General features: G+C 38.0%; 2 protein-coding genes across 2 annotated transcripts in view; one reads left to right on the top strand and one right to left on the bottom strand.

Annotated features, from left to right (window-relative positions):
* The window catches only part of dpr2 (defective proboscis extension response 2), an 87,566-nt gene that overhangs the window by 41,840 nt on the left and 26,252 nt on the right, over positions 1–19,474 (top strand). The window lies entirely within an intron of this gene.
* Positions 14,867–15,401, bottom strand: LOC115562728 (uncharacterized). The gene is made up of 2 exons (XM_030384733.2): positions 15,227–15,401; positions 14,867–15,161 (listed from the first exon to the last, which is right to left on the bottom strand). Exons 1-2 carry the CDS (start codon positions 15,299–15,301, stop codon positions 14,898–14,900), a joined length of 339 nt encoding a protein of 112 aa, XP_030240593.1. The 5' UTR covers positions 15,302–15,401; the 3' UTR covers positions 14,867–14,897.

Genomic DNA, 19,474 nt, shown 5'->3' on the forward strand with positions numbered 1-19,474 from the left:
TGAATGCGTATCTATGTATTTACCCTGTAACTAAAGAGGGCCACAGAGAAGGAAGTCTGTGGATTTTACTTGTGATTTTCATTGAATTTATCATCGAATTTTTAGTTCGTTATATTCAGTTATTTTTAATGTAAAAGTAGAAGATATTTTCCCTAAAATTTGTAATTCCCCATTTAGTTATTACTGAATTGAATAAAAATTTGACCAAAATTATAGAGAATTTCCTTTTCAAGAGTATCTCAAAGTCAACTCTTTGCTTTAGTCACTGAACCTATTTAATAGAGAACAGTTCAAGATCTGTTTGGGACATTCGCTTTGAAATTGATTGACAGTTCGTTGCACAAAGCGCAAAACCGTTTGAATATCTTAATGTGCGTTATATTAAATTATAAATAAATTGTACGCTTATTTGTATGAAATGGGTTGAGCTCAATTAGTCACTTAAGCCTGCTCAATGTAGATAAATGTTGTAAACGTTGTTTACGGCTCAAGGGGGAACCAAAGCAAATTATTTGGATTACAGCTCAAAGGCAATTCGGCGAGAGAGTTGAAAATTTAAAATCAATTTTCACACTGCTGTGCACATGGCTTGAATATCATTGAAATTGTTTAAACGCCGGTTTGCTATAGTGATTCATAATTTATATATCATATGCAACACTTGAGCTAAGCTAAGCTGTTGCTTAAAACACCTGCAAAGTAGCTCGATAAAAACTCGGCGACAGCTAACAAATTAAACAGCTTTCAGCTTTAAACATGCCGCACAGCTGGGGAGCCATTGAGGAGCAGGCAAGCTTCACTTAGTTGACTAAAAAGAACAAGCCGTGACTTATACCGAATGATAACTTAAGCATATGGCAATTTGTCAGGCTGCAAGGCAAGCCCAGCGGTTAGCTTCATTTCATTTTTTTTTTTTTTTCATTTTTCTTCTGTAAATCGCCAACGTCTGCATTCGGCTTATAAAAGGCTGGCCAGCTGCCAGTTGAATGTTGCAGTGTAAAGCGACAATTCCGTTGGCTGTCAAGAAGTCACACCCGGCCAAGATGCGATGCCCTTTGGCCTCAACAATTGCTGGCTGCCCGAATGCTTGACTGGCTACGTGCCGAGAACCTGTCGCCGCAGGAGTGTCTCTTTTATCGCATGTCCAAGCCAAACAAACGAGACATTGAGCATTGCTTCAGCAGAAAACAAGCAGCAGAAGAGAAGCACTCATTTTTATGCGCGCTTAGAATGTAAAGTGTGTATATTAGTTATGTCTGCATGAGTTTGAGTTGAGAAGTGCAAATCGTGGAATATTTATATTGAGATTTTACGAGAGATATGGATAATTCATAAGGAGTATGAAGAGCCTGAAATCAGTTAGAATTTTGTTGAGTAGCCTCTGTTAAAATAAATAAAAGCTAATACTCTTTCTCTATGGGGCTTTAGTTGTATGAGACATGAATTAAAAAATCAGCTAAGAGTTGCTTGGGCTTATGCTCATGAGTTTTATTTTTTTTTTTAAGTATACAAAAAAGGTTTTACAAGTTGAATGAAAAAATACATAAAAATCTACTATAAGACTAAAACCATTTAACATTTTATAGTTTCATAAGCAAAGTCTTTATAATAGCCCAAGTCAAAACTGTAACTCAACAAATTGAAAAACTTGCACAAGAATTTTTCCAACTCTCTTCTGAGCCACTCAAACTCGTAGTAGTTATAGCAAAACAAATGTCTTATCGCCCATTTATTGCCTGCCCATTTGCACTGACTAAGGCCAGCTCTGCCCTCTGCTAGATCTAGATGCCTATTTAAGCTGAAAAGCAGCTTGAGCGGCAGTTGCATTCGCAGTTACCGTTGCCGTTGCACAGGTGGGCCAGCGCTTGCCATGAACCGTTCGACGGCCGACTTTTTGTCCTACATTGAGAATCTTATTGCAGAGGAGTGCCTGGCCAGAGGACAGTGCACGGCCAGATCGAGTGGCATCCGTGGCATACGCATTTGGTTCTCAGATCTCAATGGAATGATGCCGAGAACAGCTCATGGCAAAGCTAAGCTGGAAGATGATTGCAGCGAGAAGTTCACATTCTTCAACTGTTGCTGCCTGCTGCAAACATTTTTGCAGAAATTGCAAAATATCTTTAAGTGGCTCTTTCATATGTGGAAGGGTAAATAGCAAGAGGGAGCCAGAAAGAGGGACGCAAAGACTTTTTCCTTGGAATATTATTGGCTCTCTTTTGTAAGCTGCTTATATGTGAGTCAAATTTTCCAGAAAAGCTTTACCAACTTTCTGAGGGTAAATTATATATAAATGTTTTCAGTTTTTAGCTTTGTTTAAACTTAGAATAGATATATTTAAGTGAGGAATATTAAATTTGTTATATTTTACAAACAGACCTGTATAAAAATAACTAATTTATTGATAAGGCTTACAAAATATATATGTTATAAGCTATAAAATATCTAAAAAGTTATAAAACATATGTTAATATTTAGTTATTTCTGTAAAATAACTATTAATTATTATTTATGTATGTTTGTATATTAACTTGGTTTTGTTTATTCTCAACTGCCAAGATTCCAATTCCTTGCTTCTATGTTTAAATGAATACAAATTTGTCATATTAAGATTTATTTAAATAAACTTGTAGTTAAAATTTTAAACATTTTGGATTGCCAGGTATTTTATAGATTTTTTTTTATCGCATATATTATATATTAATGACAAAAACAATTTATCCACATTATCAAAATAAATGAAAAACGGTAAATATTAATTTAATCTTAATAAGCTTTAACTTACGGCAAACTCTATACAGCTCATTGTCATTTTTATTATATTAAGCATATGTATGTAAGCCATAAAAGCACAGCTCATATACATTCAATTGATTTAGCCTTTAAACGAGGCAGCTGTTTAAGCAAATGAAGCGCAATCAAGCCGTAAACATTTGTTAAATGTATCAATGGGAATTTTCATAAATTTCACTTTCACTGCCAATTAAATAAGTGAAAATAATTTACGCTGACTAAGGGCAAAAAATGGAACCCGAACAGCTTAATTTTCTTTACTGCTAATGAAAATATATTGCTATACATATATATATATATGTACATACATACCGATATCGACAGGGAGGGAGAACTTTTGCTAACAATGAAATGAAGACCGAAAATTGAGAAGCGTATCGAGCTATAACTTCATTAGGCGCACTGAAGCGACAAGCTTTGCAATATATCTGACAACTGGGGTACTTATAAAATGAGAAATATCTTTAAAAGAGAGACAAAAGGGAAAGAATGCAGAGAGGAGGGATGTGCAGAGGGCGCTGTAGATATTTTACGCAGTATAATCAATAAAAAACGCTAAACACAAACATAAATAAAAGGGATATGCGAATGCGGCACGAATTTATTAGCCATCAAAAAAGCCGAAACGGAAGAAAAAAGATGTACATATATATTAATACGTGTGTGTGTGTGTGTGTGTGGGTGTTCGCATCGTCAATGGCAGAAAAAATGATAAAAATAAATAAAACTCAGTTGGGTTGCTTGAAGCATCGTACGCGTAAACAGTTCAAGGACTTGGGCTGGCCGCATGATTTATTTGCTTTCGACTGTCTTTCTTTCTTACATTCTATACTGATGACCTGCCTCATATGGCTCTGTGACTGTATGTGTGTTAGTGTGTTAGTATTTTGTGGGGTATAGTGCGGTTCAATTGCCGCTTAAGTGAGGGCACATTCCAAGACGTTTTATTGGCTACGTGCAACAGCGCAAACAAATTTACATGACACTGAACTCTACTACGCTCGCCGCTGGACTACTTACCTGAGCTCTTTCCTGTCTGCCTTCGCCTCCTCCCTGTCATTCCATCGGCAATTTGAGCCGCATTATTGAAAGATTGATGAAATTTTTCGACAGTCGGAACCACTGACTTACCGGCTATCGAGCCGGGCAACTCAAGATAAATGACTGGAGTTCCTCTCTGCGCCACCCTTGGCTAAAAGTTATTGCGGTCTGTGCGGCGCTTATAATGAATAATGAAAGATTTGCTGCCGCCTTTTTATACCCTGTATGCATTGAAAGGGATTTTAAAGGGTATTATGGTTTGGAGGAAGGTTCTTAATGGAAAAGTAGAGCAAAGTTAATTTAGTTAAATGTTTGTCTACAAAAAAGTTTTGATAGCAAACCTTAAAAAATATAGACATATATTACTGTACTGTACTTCAATTGATATCATGTATATAGAGAAAGGAACTGAAGCATTACGTAGATAACATTTAGACTACAAGCAACGCCCGCTTTATTGGTTTATTAGGCTATGTCCCAAGTCGAGCAATGCCTAACTAAACGACTCTTTCTTGCTTCGTATTTATTCGTTTTATTGTTGGCCGCACCAGAACAATAAAATGCCCTGACCAAATGCCCAAAACTGTTGTGTGACCCAACCCACCAGGAATTGCAGGCCCAACAGCCGCTTTGGCAATCTCATCGACCGTCCATGATGTGAGTAAACCATTGAGCGGTATTCACACTTTGATTTGGTGGTTCGTTTGGCTTATGTGTGTCTATGTATTAATAGCTTTTATAACGCTTCCTGCAAGCCCGCCAATATATCTTGTTTTTTGGGGCAGCCTTCGGCTGCTTCTTCTGCCGACCAATTTGACTGTCAGCAAGTTTCTTTACATGCCAGAAATATTGGTCGAAAAATGTGTTTTTTTGATACCCTAAATCCGTTGTAAGTGACTTAATCGGGTATAATGAAGTTTCATAAAAGTTATTCAGGATAAAAGTAGGCGTTCATAAAGTTTATTTACAAACAAAATAGGGATGATTCATTCGGCTTCTATGCAATCGATTAAAATAGTTTTTGACTTTAAATTTGAAAATCTGATCGATTATATTAAAAATATAGATCTTAGCAGTTTTTTAATTCCCACTTTATTGAGCATTTTGAAGTCTGGCAATCTCATCAAAATATCTTTTATTTATTTCCCATCGCGCTGTTTGCCTCGGGTTCGGGTTCTTTTGATTGAATGCCGCTCATAATTGCAGCTCTTGCTTCATTTCACGTTGGCATCTCTTTGATATGTGAAATGGTTTCGGCTTTCGGTTTTTGGTTTCGGTTTCTGTATCGTTTACGATTCCGTTTACGCTGCCTTGACAAATGTTTTGCATTGATTGGTGCCTCGGGGCTAAATTGCTGAAGGTTTTATCTTTTTGTCTGTGGTTTTCACTTTTAAGTAAGCAAAAAGGATATTCTTTGCTTCAAAAGAATCAGATGTACATGCAGGCCTATGTAACTGTGGGACCTGTATTCCATGTTTTTTCCTTCCTTTTATTTTATTCTATTTTATTTCATTTTTTTTTTTGCAATTTATTGCTGCATAATTGGGCTGCAAATGAGGATGCTTTTGCTTTTCCGACAGCTGCTTAAGCTCATTTCCGGATATTTAGCTCAAAGTTGTGTTTGGTTTTTATTTTTCCCTCAGGGAAAAAATGTTCTTGTAGCTGTAATAAGATCAAAAGGGCTGAATGAAAGAATCATGATATGCAAAAGAGATTATTAATTGAAAATCAAGCGAAACTATGTTTAATACAGATTTTCGTGCGACTTGAATGAGAAAGTATTTAGAAGTTTGATGTCAATTAAATTCTATTTAATTGTATGTAAAATGTCTGGGATATTTCAATGAGAAATAAATTGAGTTTCAAGCATTTAAAGAACAAAAAATAAATCAATTTGAAATCTAATTTATCGCACAGTTCCCTTAGCTGTTCACAGCTTACGATTTCTTTTGTGGTTTTCTTTGTTAGTGTTTGTATGCGTGTGAGGGCGTGTGAGTGTAAGTGTGTGTGTGTATATACATACATATATTCCGGTAGCCAATTAGCAGGTAACAATTTGGGCAAATTACTCCATTGTCAGCTGGGCAGACATAGTGTCAGCTCGTTTTGGGACAGCCCAGAACCACAAACTATTTACCTCTGTCAGTCTCGAGGCTCTAGTTCCGCTGGGTAGAGGTCGAAGGTTTTTGGCTTTTTCTGCAGTTTGACATGCGGAAATGGTTTGAAAATGTGATTGCTCGCCAGGTGTCCAGAGTCCAGGCCCCGCATCAGAAAACCTTTAGACTGGCAACGAGGCTCGAAGTAATTCTTTTTTTTCTTTTTTGTTTAGATATTTTTAATTAAAGGCATGGACCGAAAAGGCTGTGGCTCTACCTTATTTTCGTGTTTAATAAATTAAGCCATTTTATTTCATTTGCTTGTGGACATACACTTACATATTCTCTCTCTGTCTCACTCATCCAACAAAATGTACATACGTCTGTCTCTGTCGCTTTTTTCGTTATTGTTGTTAGCTGTCGGCATTGCCATTGTATAAGTAAAACCTGTGGCTCATTAAGACGGCTACGTGAGCATTTAGCTGGCAGGTGAGTGGGCGGCTGGGCTGCCTGTGGGCGGGGCTTCACTATTGGTTGGGGGCACGTGTTGCTTTTGTGGCATTGTTTACGTTAGCGCAGCGCGGCTTTTTATTTTTGTTTCATTTTTGTTTCTTTTCTTTTTTTTTTTTTTTACTTGTTTTTTACTTTTTCTTTTCTTTTGTGGGGCACATCGAAGCTTTTGTGCTTTTCGGAGACTCGCTGAATGGCAGCCAGTTGTGCTGCTTCTTACCTGTTGTTACCTGCGTTTTATTGTCATTGTTGTTGCTGTTCCCGTCGTTCTTATTAGTGTAATGTCTGTGTGAACAGCAAAGTTGATGTATAATTTTCCAACATTTTGTTGTTGCTGTTGATTATTTTTCTTGTGCCTCAATGTTGTTGTTATCAAATTAATATTTTGTATTTATCTTGTTTAATTAAAAAACTGTTGTTTCACATACACACATACATTCATTTAAATTTATATGTGTTTGTGTGTGTGTGGCTATAATTTGATTGCTCAGGCAATTCAACAAAGTGCACGCGAATGTAAATCTACATATTTATGTGTGTTGAAATTATGGGCGACATGTCCGCACATGTGGTCCAAATGTGACTTCCGTTTCCGCTTTGCGTTTCCCGTTGGCGACATGAGAAAACTTTTAGCATTTCTTTTATTTTACATTTGTGCCATTCTCTCATTGTTTTTTATCCTACTCTCCATCTCTTCCCTTCTCTGTCCCTCACTGTCACTATGTGTGCCTTTCTGCACGCCCTTCAATGAAATTATTTCAAATGTGAGCTGATATTTTTTTTTTGTTAGTTTTTCTTGGAGCCCTTAAGCTGTCGGCCCTAGTTTTATAGTTGAAGCCACAAGACAAAATATTAGCACAGTCTTTTTCGTTGAATATATCTTTAATAAAACTTATATTTAGCTGAATGAAAATGAGATTATCTAGATAGAAATTATTATATATGTATATCTAAATATTTATATATGTATAGTATAGATCTATAAATAGCATACAATTTTTTCTTATATATTCTCTGTGGTTTCCCATCCTAATCTTTTCTGACACAATGTTATTTTGCTTCAGCTGCTCTCATATATTTATGCTTGTCCATCAATCAATATGTTTCCATTTATTTATTCATCGACGACAATTTTTCTGCACCGAAATCAATTGCTTGGTTGCGCCTCTTCATTATTTTCTCTTCCGTTGAAAAATCCGCTCTGATTCATAACTTTTTGTTTACAGAGCAAATTGAGTTTTGTTTATTCGATTGTCGCCAACTGAGCTCCGTTTTTTTGAAAAAATTCCATTGTTATATTTGTTGTTTTGGCTTTATTTATTTGTGTATTATTGTTAGTTCATACATTTTATTTGCTATCTAAGCTGTGGCGTAATTGATTTGATTTGAAGTTTTTTCAAAGGAAATTGAATTCTAAGCTGGCATATTTTGTGAAAAACACTTGCCTTTTTTTTTTATATTTGTATTAACAGCTATAGTCCTATACTCCTATGCCTCCACACTCTTCTATCTATACTCCTATACTCTTCTAGCTTAACTCCATAGTCCTATACTCCTAAACTCCCATACTCCTATACTCCTATACTCCTATACTCCTATACTCCTATACTCCTATACTCCTATACTCCTATACTCCTATACTCCTATACTTATATACTCCTATACTCCTATACTCCTATACTCCTATACTTATATACTCTTATACTCCTATACTCCTATACTCCTATACTCCTATACTCCTATACTCCTATACTCCTATACTCCTATACTCCTATACTCCTATACTCCTATACTCCTATACTCCTATACTCCTATAGCCTTATACTCCTATACTCCTACTCCTATACTCCTAGACGCCTATACTCCTATACGCCGAGACCTATACTCCGATACCCTATACGCCGAGACGCCGAGACGCCGAGACGCCGAGACGCCGAGACGCCTAGACGCCTATACGCCTAGACTCCTATACTCCGAGACGCCGAGACCTATACGCCGAGACGCCGAGACTCCGATACGCCTAGAGCCGAGACGAGACTCCGAGACGCCGAGACGCCGAGACGCCGAGACGCCGAGACGCCGAGACGGAGAGCCGAGACGCCGAGACGCCTAGACTCCTCCGAGACGCCGAGACGCCGAGACGCCGAGACGCCGCCGAGACGCCGAGACGCCGAGACGCCGAGACGCCGAGACGCCGAGACGCCGAGACGCCGAGACCTCGAGATCCGAGACGCCGAGACGCCGAGACGCCGAGACGCCGAGACGCCGAGACGCCGAGACGCCGAGACGCCGAGAGACGCCGAGACGCCGAGAGAGACGCCGAGACGCCGAGACGCCGAGACGCCGAGACGCCGAGACGCCGAGACGCCGAGACGCCGAGACTCCTATACTCCGATACTCCTAGACGCCTAACTCCTAGACGCCTATACTCCGATACTCTACTCCTATACTCCTATACTCCTATACTCCTATACTCCTATACTCCTATACTCCTATACTCCTATACTCTTATACTCCTATACTCCTATACTCCTATACTCCTATAGCCTTATACTCCTACAATCCTATGCTCCCACGCTGTACCCACTTTACATTTATAAATTTCCTTCTCCTTCAATCTAAGTTTTCTAGTCTGCATAGACCGCGCTCAGCTCCTTTAGTCTACTTCTGCCTTTCGCTGTTCGCATTCCATATGTAAACTTGCTTTACTCCAGCAAAGTCTCAGCTAGCTCATTCTTGAGACTCAGCAACTATTTTAAGAATCGCTTTCAGTCGCTGCTGTCGTTCAGGTCAGCCTTTGTGTACCAATCATTTTTGTTGGCTGTTTGGCAGACAAATTCTAGTGCGCATCTTAATAAAATGCCAGTGCTTGGCATTGTTGGTGTTGTGGTTGCTGTAGCTGTTGTTGTTGCAGCTGTTGTTGGTGCTTTTCGCACAATAAGTATGTATTTGTATTAGCCGTGAGGGCTACATGAACTCTGCTCAACAAAACCCGACCACAGCAACAACAATGGCGAAGAAGCGCAAAAGAATTTACAGTTGACATTTTGAAGCAGGCACAGCACAGCGCAGCGAATAGAAAGAAAAAGGCGGCTACACATGCAAACCGGGGCGAAAACAGGCAGAGGAGACTGTAAAGAGCCTTTTGTTGTGTGTGCACTGCTGCCGTTGTTGTTGTTTTCGTTGTTGTTATTTGCAACCACTACAATTATGATTACACACACATACACACACACACACACACCCTTTGCCATGTCGTGTGTGCGTGCTGAAATGGAGCCCATGTTAAAAGGGCTGCCACAAGCATAATAAGCATCATGGCATACCCATACGCTGCCAGCAAAAAGTATGCACACACACACATGCACATTTTCATTTTGCCGTGCCGTACCGTATATACCGGCTGGGCTAATTGTGGCCACGCCTTTTTGTCGCACTGTGTTGTGACATTTCAAACGCCATGGCAAGAGCTGAAATGAAAACCAGTTGCCCTGCTGAATGTTCCTGCATCGCCTACCCCGCCGCCCACCTTTCTCCTTTGTCACTGCCATTTGTTATTCGCCTCACCCATTGAACAGGTTTACCAAAGGGGTATACTGTTCTTGTGCAAGCACATACAACTAGTTAAGTGAGTATTTACGGAAAAGCTTAAAAGAAAAGTTGAGCTACGTCTATCGATAACATGCATATTATCGATTAAAACTGATTTGTTTTATAGTTTCAGATTAGCAGAAAAGTCTCTCGAACTGGTAAAGAGTTTTGATATATCCATATTTCCTTGCACTTCCATTGGATCATTGTAAGCCTACTTTAGAGTTATCAAGAGGGTGCTTAAATAAAGTTTCTTCCATCAATTTACATCATGTGGATTTCGTATCTCTAAGCAAAGATTCAGATATATAATTATCTTATATTTTTAAAATTCATGTACGTTTTATTTAGTTTCAATGATTTGGTATAATTATGTAATTTACCACTCATTCAATCTCTCTGAAAGTGGATATCAACAAGTCGGCTACTGCATAGCTTGAGCTCCTTTATTTGTTCTTCTTAGTCCTTCTACGCTTTAGCCTGTTCAGTTACTTACGAGTTGGCTCTTGACTGCTTTGTTGCTTGAATGAATTCTTTGGACCGTGCTGCTCACTTTATTTAGGGCTACGTTTCATTTGGATATTTTATTGAGGCAATTATTCGTCGGACTTTAAGGCTGCCAAGTGAGCGGCGTTAATTGCGAGCGCGTGTATAAAGCGCATTTGTTGTGCATTTTTAAGTAATAAAATAATTAAATTATTATTTATGGCTGCTGTCCACGCTCTCTATGTGCCCCCATTTAATGATGATTTGTTGGGCCAAGCCATGCAGACATATGCTGAACTATGACCTTACGTCTACGGCCATAAATTCACACCCGCTGCGAGTGTCGGAGATATTTTTGCGCTCCATTTTCCACTATTTTATTTTATCTTATTCTCGTTCACGTTTCGCACCAAAGAATATTAGCTCTAGGCAGTGCTCATCATCTTTCTACATATATATTTATATATATATATATACATATACAGAAAGCTCTATAAATAGTGGAGCCATGCTGGTGAAGCATATTAAAAAATTTTAATCTTTATTATTTTTTAATTAAACTTTTTCTTGGACCCAGCACGAGTATTAGGCAGTTGGTTGCGCCCGTTCGTGCCATTTTTTTATCCTTCTCACTATCGAAGCTCAGCATGCGAATGACAAAAACATAAAAAAAATATTCTCGTCGAAAGAAGATATAAACCTATAGTTCTTTCTGAATTTAAAACGCCCTTAAAAAAATAAGTATTTACGCATTTTACAGCTGTCAATTTTTGCTTGCATTAAAACTCTTTTCTTTGGCGAAATTTAATAGTGTTTGTATTCACATCATGTTACCCGAAATTTCTCCTCTACATGAATGAGTTTATTAATTCATAAATAAAGCATGCATAAAAAATAGTGAACAAGGGATTACTATCCCTTGTAACATTTTATATTGCAGACAAAAAATTAAATAATTTATATTTGTATTTTGATACTTTTATTAAGGAATTTTGACAATTTTCATCATGTTCATTCCCTTGAATATTCCAGAAGTATTGAGTGCAAGCAGAAAAAGTAGTTTTTCAGAGTTAGCCATATTGCAGTATTCATTTAGCAATCGCATCACACAAAGTTCGCATTATTCTTCTTCAACCAACTGCAACCGCTGTCTTTTTGTGGCTAAAAACTATTTTATGACACTTTCAGTTCATCTTTTGTGCAGTTGCTATTAGAGTTCTGGGCAGCCACGAACCAGACCCGGGCAGACTTGTATGGCTGACTCATTGGTGGAAAGTTTATGACTGACCGGAAAATATATGTGGGTGTCATATTGTATACCCAGCGTCCGCAGAAACTGAGAGAGATGAGACATGAGACTTTTGAAATAAACTACAAAACAATGCTATGGTCTTTTTTGTAATATATATAAATATTTTATTATTTAAAAATAAGGAAAAAGCTCGTCTCTACTGGCTTCATTTATTTACTTATCGATGTTAGAGCAAGTCTCAATAGGTTTATCTCACAGACATCAGTTAAGGAAAAACCGGAAAACTTTCTTACCTTACCTCTCCACTATTTGCTTCAATTTACTGGGCATCTATTAGACCATCATTTTCTAGTTCACAGCTTTACCTACATATTGTGAGATACATTTGAATATATTGTACCCCAATGAGCGCCAAATAAAATATTATTTTACTGCTCAGCGATGGCTGCAAGAAGTTTCACTCATAAAAATAGTTGCTGAAAGCCAATTTATTTATTTAGTACACGCAATTTAGAAATAAACGAGAGCGAGCAAATTGCTCACAGAGCTTAACCATAAAACCGACCACAGCAAAATAGTGAGAAAATGAAAAATTGTTTGATGACTCCTGCGAGTGAGATAAAGTGTTGATAAATAAAAATAATAAAAAAATGTTGATTGTAGAAAAAACATTAAGGAAATAAAAGTAAACACAATTTTGATAAAATGTTTCAAAATATATCATTAAATAAATAAACAAACAAATACGTAATTAAATAAATATACAAAAATAAATAGTATAAAAGAGCACGTCTTTTCATACTAGACTGTAAATAAAATAAATTTATTTGTCAAGTCTTCATATTTTATTTACATTAGCTAACGGCTAAGAGCAAAAGTTGTGATTGAACAGAGCAAATATATTTTTTATATAAAAAATTTGTGAAATAATTCTGCTTCAAAGCAAATATATTCAAGATTTTTAAACTCCTCTGTATGCTGCAGCTTAGGCCATAAAAATTGCGTAGGCACTGATGATGTCAATATTAAATGAATTTTGTAAAAGTTTCTTAGAAATTCGCTATGCCTTCTTTAAGGCTCTTTAAATATTTCGCATACGCCACATTGTAAATAATTGGCCAAATTATAGACACAAGCGCCAAGGCCTCCTCCAAACAAAACAAAACTACTAAACAGAGAGGGAGAGAGGGTGAGTGAGAAAGAAAAAAAATATATATAAATGAAAAGAAAAGACCCTAAAATATTTTGAAGTGGCAACAGCTGAGGCATCAACGAGCTGGGCCGAGTGGCAACGCCTGCCGGCGACGGCATCTTAATAAATTTCCCAGGCAACACTTTGGCTGTTATTAATACTTGAGTGAATGGGTCGAAATGGCAGAGAGCAGCGGAGTTGTACAGCCTGGCACAGCACGCACCTAAAAACCGCGAGCCAAACACCGAGCAAGACGGGCCAAGCGAACGTGGTGTGGCAACGCCGAAACGGTAAATGTTGCTTAATTACACCCTCTGCCCAACAGGGGGCGTGTGCATGTGTGCCTGGCAGCGCCCATGCAGCGAGCAAGGTCTTCAGCTGTCGAGCGGAGGGAGAGTGAGCGTGGAGGAGCTACGCATTTTGTTGCGATAATTAATGAACGCGAAATTTTCCCGCTGATATCTCAAGCAGCTAGTTTAAATTTTTGGCCTTCAGCGTTCTACTATTAAATTCGATAGGACAATTAATTGAAGGGTTCTTGTGCGAATAGGGCTGGATAAGCGCGCACATGTCAACATGTTAGGTAACTATGCTTAATTAAACAAATTCCAATGATTTGCCTGGCCCGCCCTTTGCAGCATGCAGCGAAAGTCAAATTTTAATGAACCTTCACTTTGGGCTCCGATCCGGTTCCAGTACGATGTTCAATACGATGGAGTTCTATTCAGTTTGACGTTAGTTCAGCATTCCAACAGGCACCTAAGCCAATTTATTTTCACATTCTTGACATAGACAGAAAGTAATGGGAATACGTACATGTATAGAGGTAAAAAAGTAGGCAAGAAATTACCCTGTATTATATATAAATGATAAGTTTTTAATGTGAAGTTCTTTAAATTGTTGTTCTTCGATAGATATCGTTATCAACATTGATAAAGTTGGACGAAATAATATCTAGCTATTATTAAATTAGTAAAATTCTATATGTGCTATATGTTGTGATACTGTTAACTCTTATCGATATTTATCGAAAGACGTCTAAAATCACATTATATTTTGTCATACTAGTTATGCATATTGCCAGAACTTTTTAGGCATGATTAATCGTGCGTAGGCAAATTAACATTTGCATAGTTTCATCCATTTATTTTATGTAAAGCATTTTTCTTTGTCACTGTCGTAAGCCCTCATGATGTATGTGTTACAGGGTATTAAAATATACACACTTTTGCCTAATGATGTCTACGCACAAGTCGTGCGTAAGCCACATGAACACGGCCACTTGGTGGCACCTGTAAGCAATGGTGCGGACAACCACACATACATATACACACATATACATACATACATATACATATAAATACAAATACAAATATATATACGTCTGTACATTTGCTTATATATTTTACTTGGCTTGCCAGAGCTATAATCAGTTTCAGACATGTTAAGTCATTTTGCGGACGCACACACACACACACACACACACTGACGCAATGAGGGTGCCTACTGCCACGCCCGGCTGCTTGTTTATTTGGTTGTTGAATAATTTGCCTGGCATTCAAATGGTTTTTAGCTTAGGCTTCCAACTGAGTTGAAATTAATTTGTAGACGGGGCACAAAGGCTAGGCTACAACTAGAGCTCCAGCATTCGCACTGTTGGCCATGTTCTGACAGCGTGTTTTTCTAACTGTAGGTATTCGGATTTCGGTGTATTTTAAAAGCCAAGCCGAGACAGCAGCTGGGGTCGCAGTGCAGCAAGGCTAAGAAAGTTTAAGCTCTAGCTGGTTTGATTTATTCGATTTAAGAGCTTTGGTCTGCTTTTGATGTTCGATAAGCTGTCCACCAATCGATATTTATCGATAGCCAGGTTTAAATTAAAAAGCTTGATCTGCATAGCTTTATTCATTAAATTACTTGTCTGCCATCAATTAATTAATTAATTATTCTCGAGTTCCGGCGGCTCCTGGCAGCATTCCAGCGTTTCAGGATCATAGACAAGGCCGCGAAACTCACAAAAGATCTTGAAGATCAGTTTTTCCTTCCTTTCGTAGTAGTCGTCGGCATTGCGATCGAGTGCATCCACCTCCGCCTTGTACATGATTAACTGCTGACGCATGCGCAGAGTCTCCTCATCGCAGTTGAGACTGTCATTGGGATGCGGCTCGAGCGTGAGCAGCGACAACATGAACGACAAATATAGCTGAAAAGACCAATTCTATAATCAGTTGGCTAGACTTTTAACCTGAATAGGTTTTTCTATCTCACCTCTTTATCCAATGGCAAATCGAACCTCAATATATTCTCATCGTGTGCATTCTCCACGGCAAATGTAATATCCATCTCGATTTCGACTTCGATTTCGATTTCGACTTTGACTTTGACTACGACTTCGATTCAGCGGGTGTGGCTGCCTGTTGACGACTGTCGCTGTTTGCCTCAGGCTTTTCATATTTTATTGCCCTGTTTATGTTTACATTATGTGAGCGAATATATAGCTGAGTGTGTGCATGTGTGTGTGTGTGTGTGAGAGAGGCCTTAAGCTGAGTTTCGCTAAAAAATACTCTGTATTTTGAGATATGAGACACCGAGTTGTTAGATTTTTATTGTATGTGTGTATGTTTTTTTACTATTATAAGTGGATCCAGTTTTGTTTTACGTTGAACTTACTTAGTAACGGTATACGATCGAGGATTGGAACCTTTCTAGTTAGGTATAAGTAATCTTGTTCAGTAGTAGTAGTCGATTATATCTAGTCTATACAAACTGAATATTATACTTTTATTGAGCTATGATCCATTGAGTTGCTTAGTTTTATTGAATCATTTGTGGTATAGACCTTTGTGATCAATCGAAGAGCATATCGTTCATTAGTTTATACACATACTATATCTAAATAAATATTTGCAGGGTATTTATGGTTTGACACTTGAACTTCAACTTTCCACATTTCTCTTTAGATACGGAATTTTACAACTTCATAAATATATGCGAGAGAAATAGCTTGAAATTTAGTTTTATTATGTAAAACCCAAGCTGGTCCATGAATTTGCTGTTTTATAGCTAGCCTTAAGCTAAAAATAATATTAAATAAATTATATTATTTTTGCACTGCAGTCAACTGTACGCTGAGATAAATAAATGATTACTTTTGTTGCTTAGAAAAGCGAAAAATAAAATGAAGCCAAGAGAAGTCAGATTTTTGAGTTGAACTAGATTGCATAGCAGCCAGCCAACACACGGAGAGCGAGAGGCAGTCACTGTGTGAACGGAGTGGCAACAGTCCGCAGCTGGGAACAGATGCAGTGCGCAGGGAACCGGGAACAGAAATGGGCATAAAAGTCAAGTTGGTGCAGTAAAAAGTAAATAAAATTGACACCCGCACAAAAGGAGGAAACATAAACCGAAAAAGTGTAAACAAACAACAAGCGGCGCTTAGGCAAATAAACATGGCCAGAGGGCCACAGAGCGAGAGAGGGAGAGTTAGGAAGAGAGACAGAGAAAGGGGCAAGCAAAAGGGTAACCGCAGACAGGCCAAAGCAAATGCATAGCGCACGCAAACAATGCCGGCGAAAGAGCGCAAGAGAGAGAGAGAGAGAGGTAGAGAGGAGTGTAAGTGCAAGTGCAAGCGCGTCCAAGCGAGAGTAAAAGAGCAAGAGCAAGGGGAAGGGATATAGCAGCAGCAGCCACAGCAACCGAATAAAATGCCAGCTGCAAGGCGAGAAATGCTCGGTTTTGCATTATATTTCTCTTTTTTATGAATTTTACATTTTGTTTATATGTATTTTTATGGAGATTATATGCAGAGTGGCGCTGCAACAGAATACCGCTAGCTAGCTAGATGTGAATGTGCGCGCGAGCAAGATAGTATGTCTCTGGGAGCACGTGCAGCACAGGTTGCACAAAATGGCGGCCATCAAAAGTGCAAAGTAATAAAATTTAAGTGCCGGATATTGAAAACGCTTCTGTACTGATTCCCCTGGCTAATGTTTGTAAATATACAAAAAAATATATATGAAACGACAGAAATATCACAGCGCACAAAATTGTTGAAATGTTAAACAGATGAGTGAAATCTAAATAATTTTATTCCAGCTGAAACTAAAGATTAAAGTGGGAGGCATTTTCATTTGAATACTAATCCAATAATTTTTATTGATTTTCTATTAGTTACTTTTCTTACAGGCTAAAAATGCTAAGCTACTTGTCGTTTAATCTGCATAGAAATAGAGAATTATTTAGGCTTATTTATTATCAATGCAAAGCCTTGAGAAAAATTTAAAAATCTTCAAGTCAACTGAATAATAAAATAATTTTTTGTTATATATAAGCTATGAATTAAATATCATATTTGTTATATATTTTCAGATTACAATTATATAACAATTTTCAATATTAATTTTCAGTTACAGTCTTGCTTTTAGCCAACACGTAGACAAAGCTACTTATAGTTTTTTTTTTGTTTTTGTTGTGAGCTAACGTAAAAACTATTGATGGCGCCTCGAACGCACACACAGTGCTTGCGATAAGCAGGCGCACAGCAGGATGAAAACAATTTTCGAGAGCTGTTCGCCGCGCTTTGCGTGTAAGCTGACATGTGGGAGTTGTGCGATATGTATCGGGCGTAACGGGTTGAGCCTTTGTCCCAATTGTTGTGCTGCAACAAATATGCAGAATTGGCTTATATCGAAGCGACATAAATTCAATTGACGCAAAAGTCAAAAATAAAATAAAATAAATAAATAAAGTATTCTGCATACAACAAAATGTTCTTTAAATGTAGAAGGAATTATAACAAAAATTTCTGGAATCTATGAAAAATAGCTCCTACATTTTTGCGTTGGACCAATTTTTTTTATTGCAAAATCACATTTTTTTTTATTGAACACGTTCATTGGCTATAAAAGTATATATACAAATTTACTTTATAATTTGTGTTTCTACATTCCTGAGCTTTTTCTGCTCATAACTTTCAGCTCTAAAAACTTTATGCCACAAATGAAAAAAATGTGTATAAGGAAATGTAGAAAACAAATTTTTTTTATTTATATATTTTTTATATACATTTCTCAATTAATTGAAAAAGTTTTAGTAAAGCATAGTTTACATGAATCCCTAAGCTTCTGCTCATAACTCGTCTGCTTTCACAGAATTTTGCTCCTTTGCTATTTCAGCCAATTTGTGTTTTAGAACTAGCTCACAGAGTTAGTTTAATCCGCACATTTAGTTCAATTAGCATTTGAAGTTAAGCATATTTGCATGGAGCGGCGAGCAATGGGAATCGCTTAGCGATGTCAACGTTAAATGTCGCTTGCTCAGAAATTTAATTAAGCAATCAATGTATTAATTAAACCATGCGCACAGGTAAAAGTGAATCGTGAAGGCGAAGCAGCGCATCAGATGATGGCCCCAAACCAGCGTAAGAGTAATGAATTTTGTTGTTGTCATGTAAATAAGCAGATGCCACAGCGGTGCGAAAGCACATGCCAAGGCATAATAAGTGAATATGTGTGTGCGTGCGTGCGTGCGTGTGTCTGTGTGTGTGTGTGTGTGGAAGTCAAGGGTGACAACACGCAGACGGCGCCGACAACGTCGTATCGAAAAATGAAGGAAATGAAATAAATCAAGACTCATTAAGCTGCGGAGCAAGAGCTGGGGCCAAACCACAACAGGGCAGCTGCCATAGCAAACGTAGTTTGAGTGAATGTATTTGTGTGTGTGTGTCAACTCTGTGTCTCTCTGTGTGTGTGTCTGTGTGTGTGAGTGCGTTTAGGTTATGTCAGCGCGCGCTAAAGCAAAGTTGACAGTTGTTGTCAACTTAATCATCGTCAACACCCGCACACACCCACCGGCACACAAATTTCCACCTACACACCCACACACACGCACACACACACAGCGTGCTACACTTGCCTAGATTACTTATGCATTGACAAATACCTATCAAGCAGCCGCAACTTGAACTTAATTTCTAGCGATAACTCGACATATTGCCAGCTCATTATGCGAGTCTCTCGCTTTCTCTCTCACCATCCCTGTCTTTTTCTCGCCCATATGCTTATTTGTGTGTAAATATATATGTATTTATGTATCTCTGTTATGACTACGTCAACTTCCGTCTTTTGTTAGTGCCGCTGCTGCAGCTGCTTAATAATAGCAAATTACACAAGTAATTAGTCACGCATTTAATTATTATTTATGGTCTGTCTGTCTCTGTCTGCTTTGTCTGCCTGCCTCTGTCTCGCTCTCTCCTTGTAGCTTTTTCTATTTAGCTTGTAATTATCTAGTCGAACGCTTGTTCTGTGCCCTGTTAATATATGCATGCGTCAATAGATAAACGCAAATCGTTTTCTGGCTAGGCAGCCATGTTCTCCCTCATATGTAGGCGGCTGTCACATTATTCTAGTTAATTTTATGCATGGAGTAAATTTATTTTCATATCTCTGCCAAACGGCAGTTGCTTGGAAATAATGTCTAGACATGGTAAATGGCGTATAAATCTTAAGTTTATTAATG

Source organism: Drosophila navojoa, chromosome 3 (assembly GCF_054131105.1).
Source record: "Drosophila navojoa isolate 15081-1374.11 chromosome 3, UAZ_NAV_1.0, whole genome shotgun sequence".
Taxonomy (NCBI): domain Eukaryota; kingdom Metazoa; phylum Arthropoda; class Insecta; order Diptera; family Drosophilidae; genus Drosophila; species Drosophila navojoa.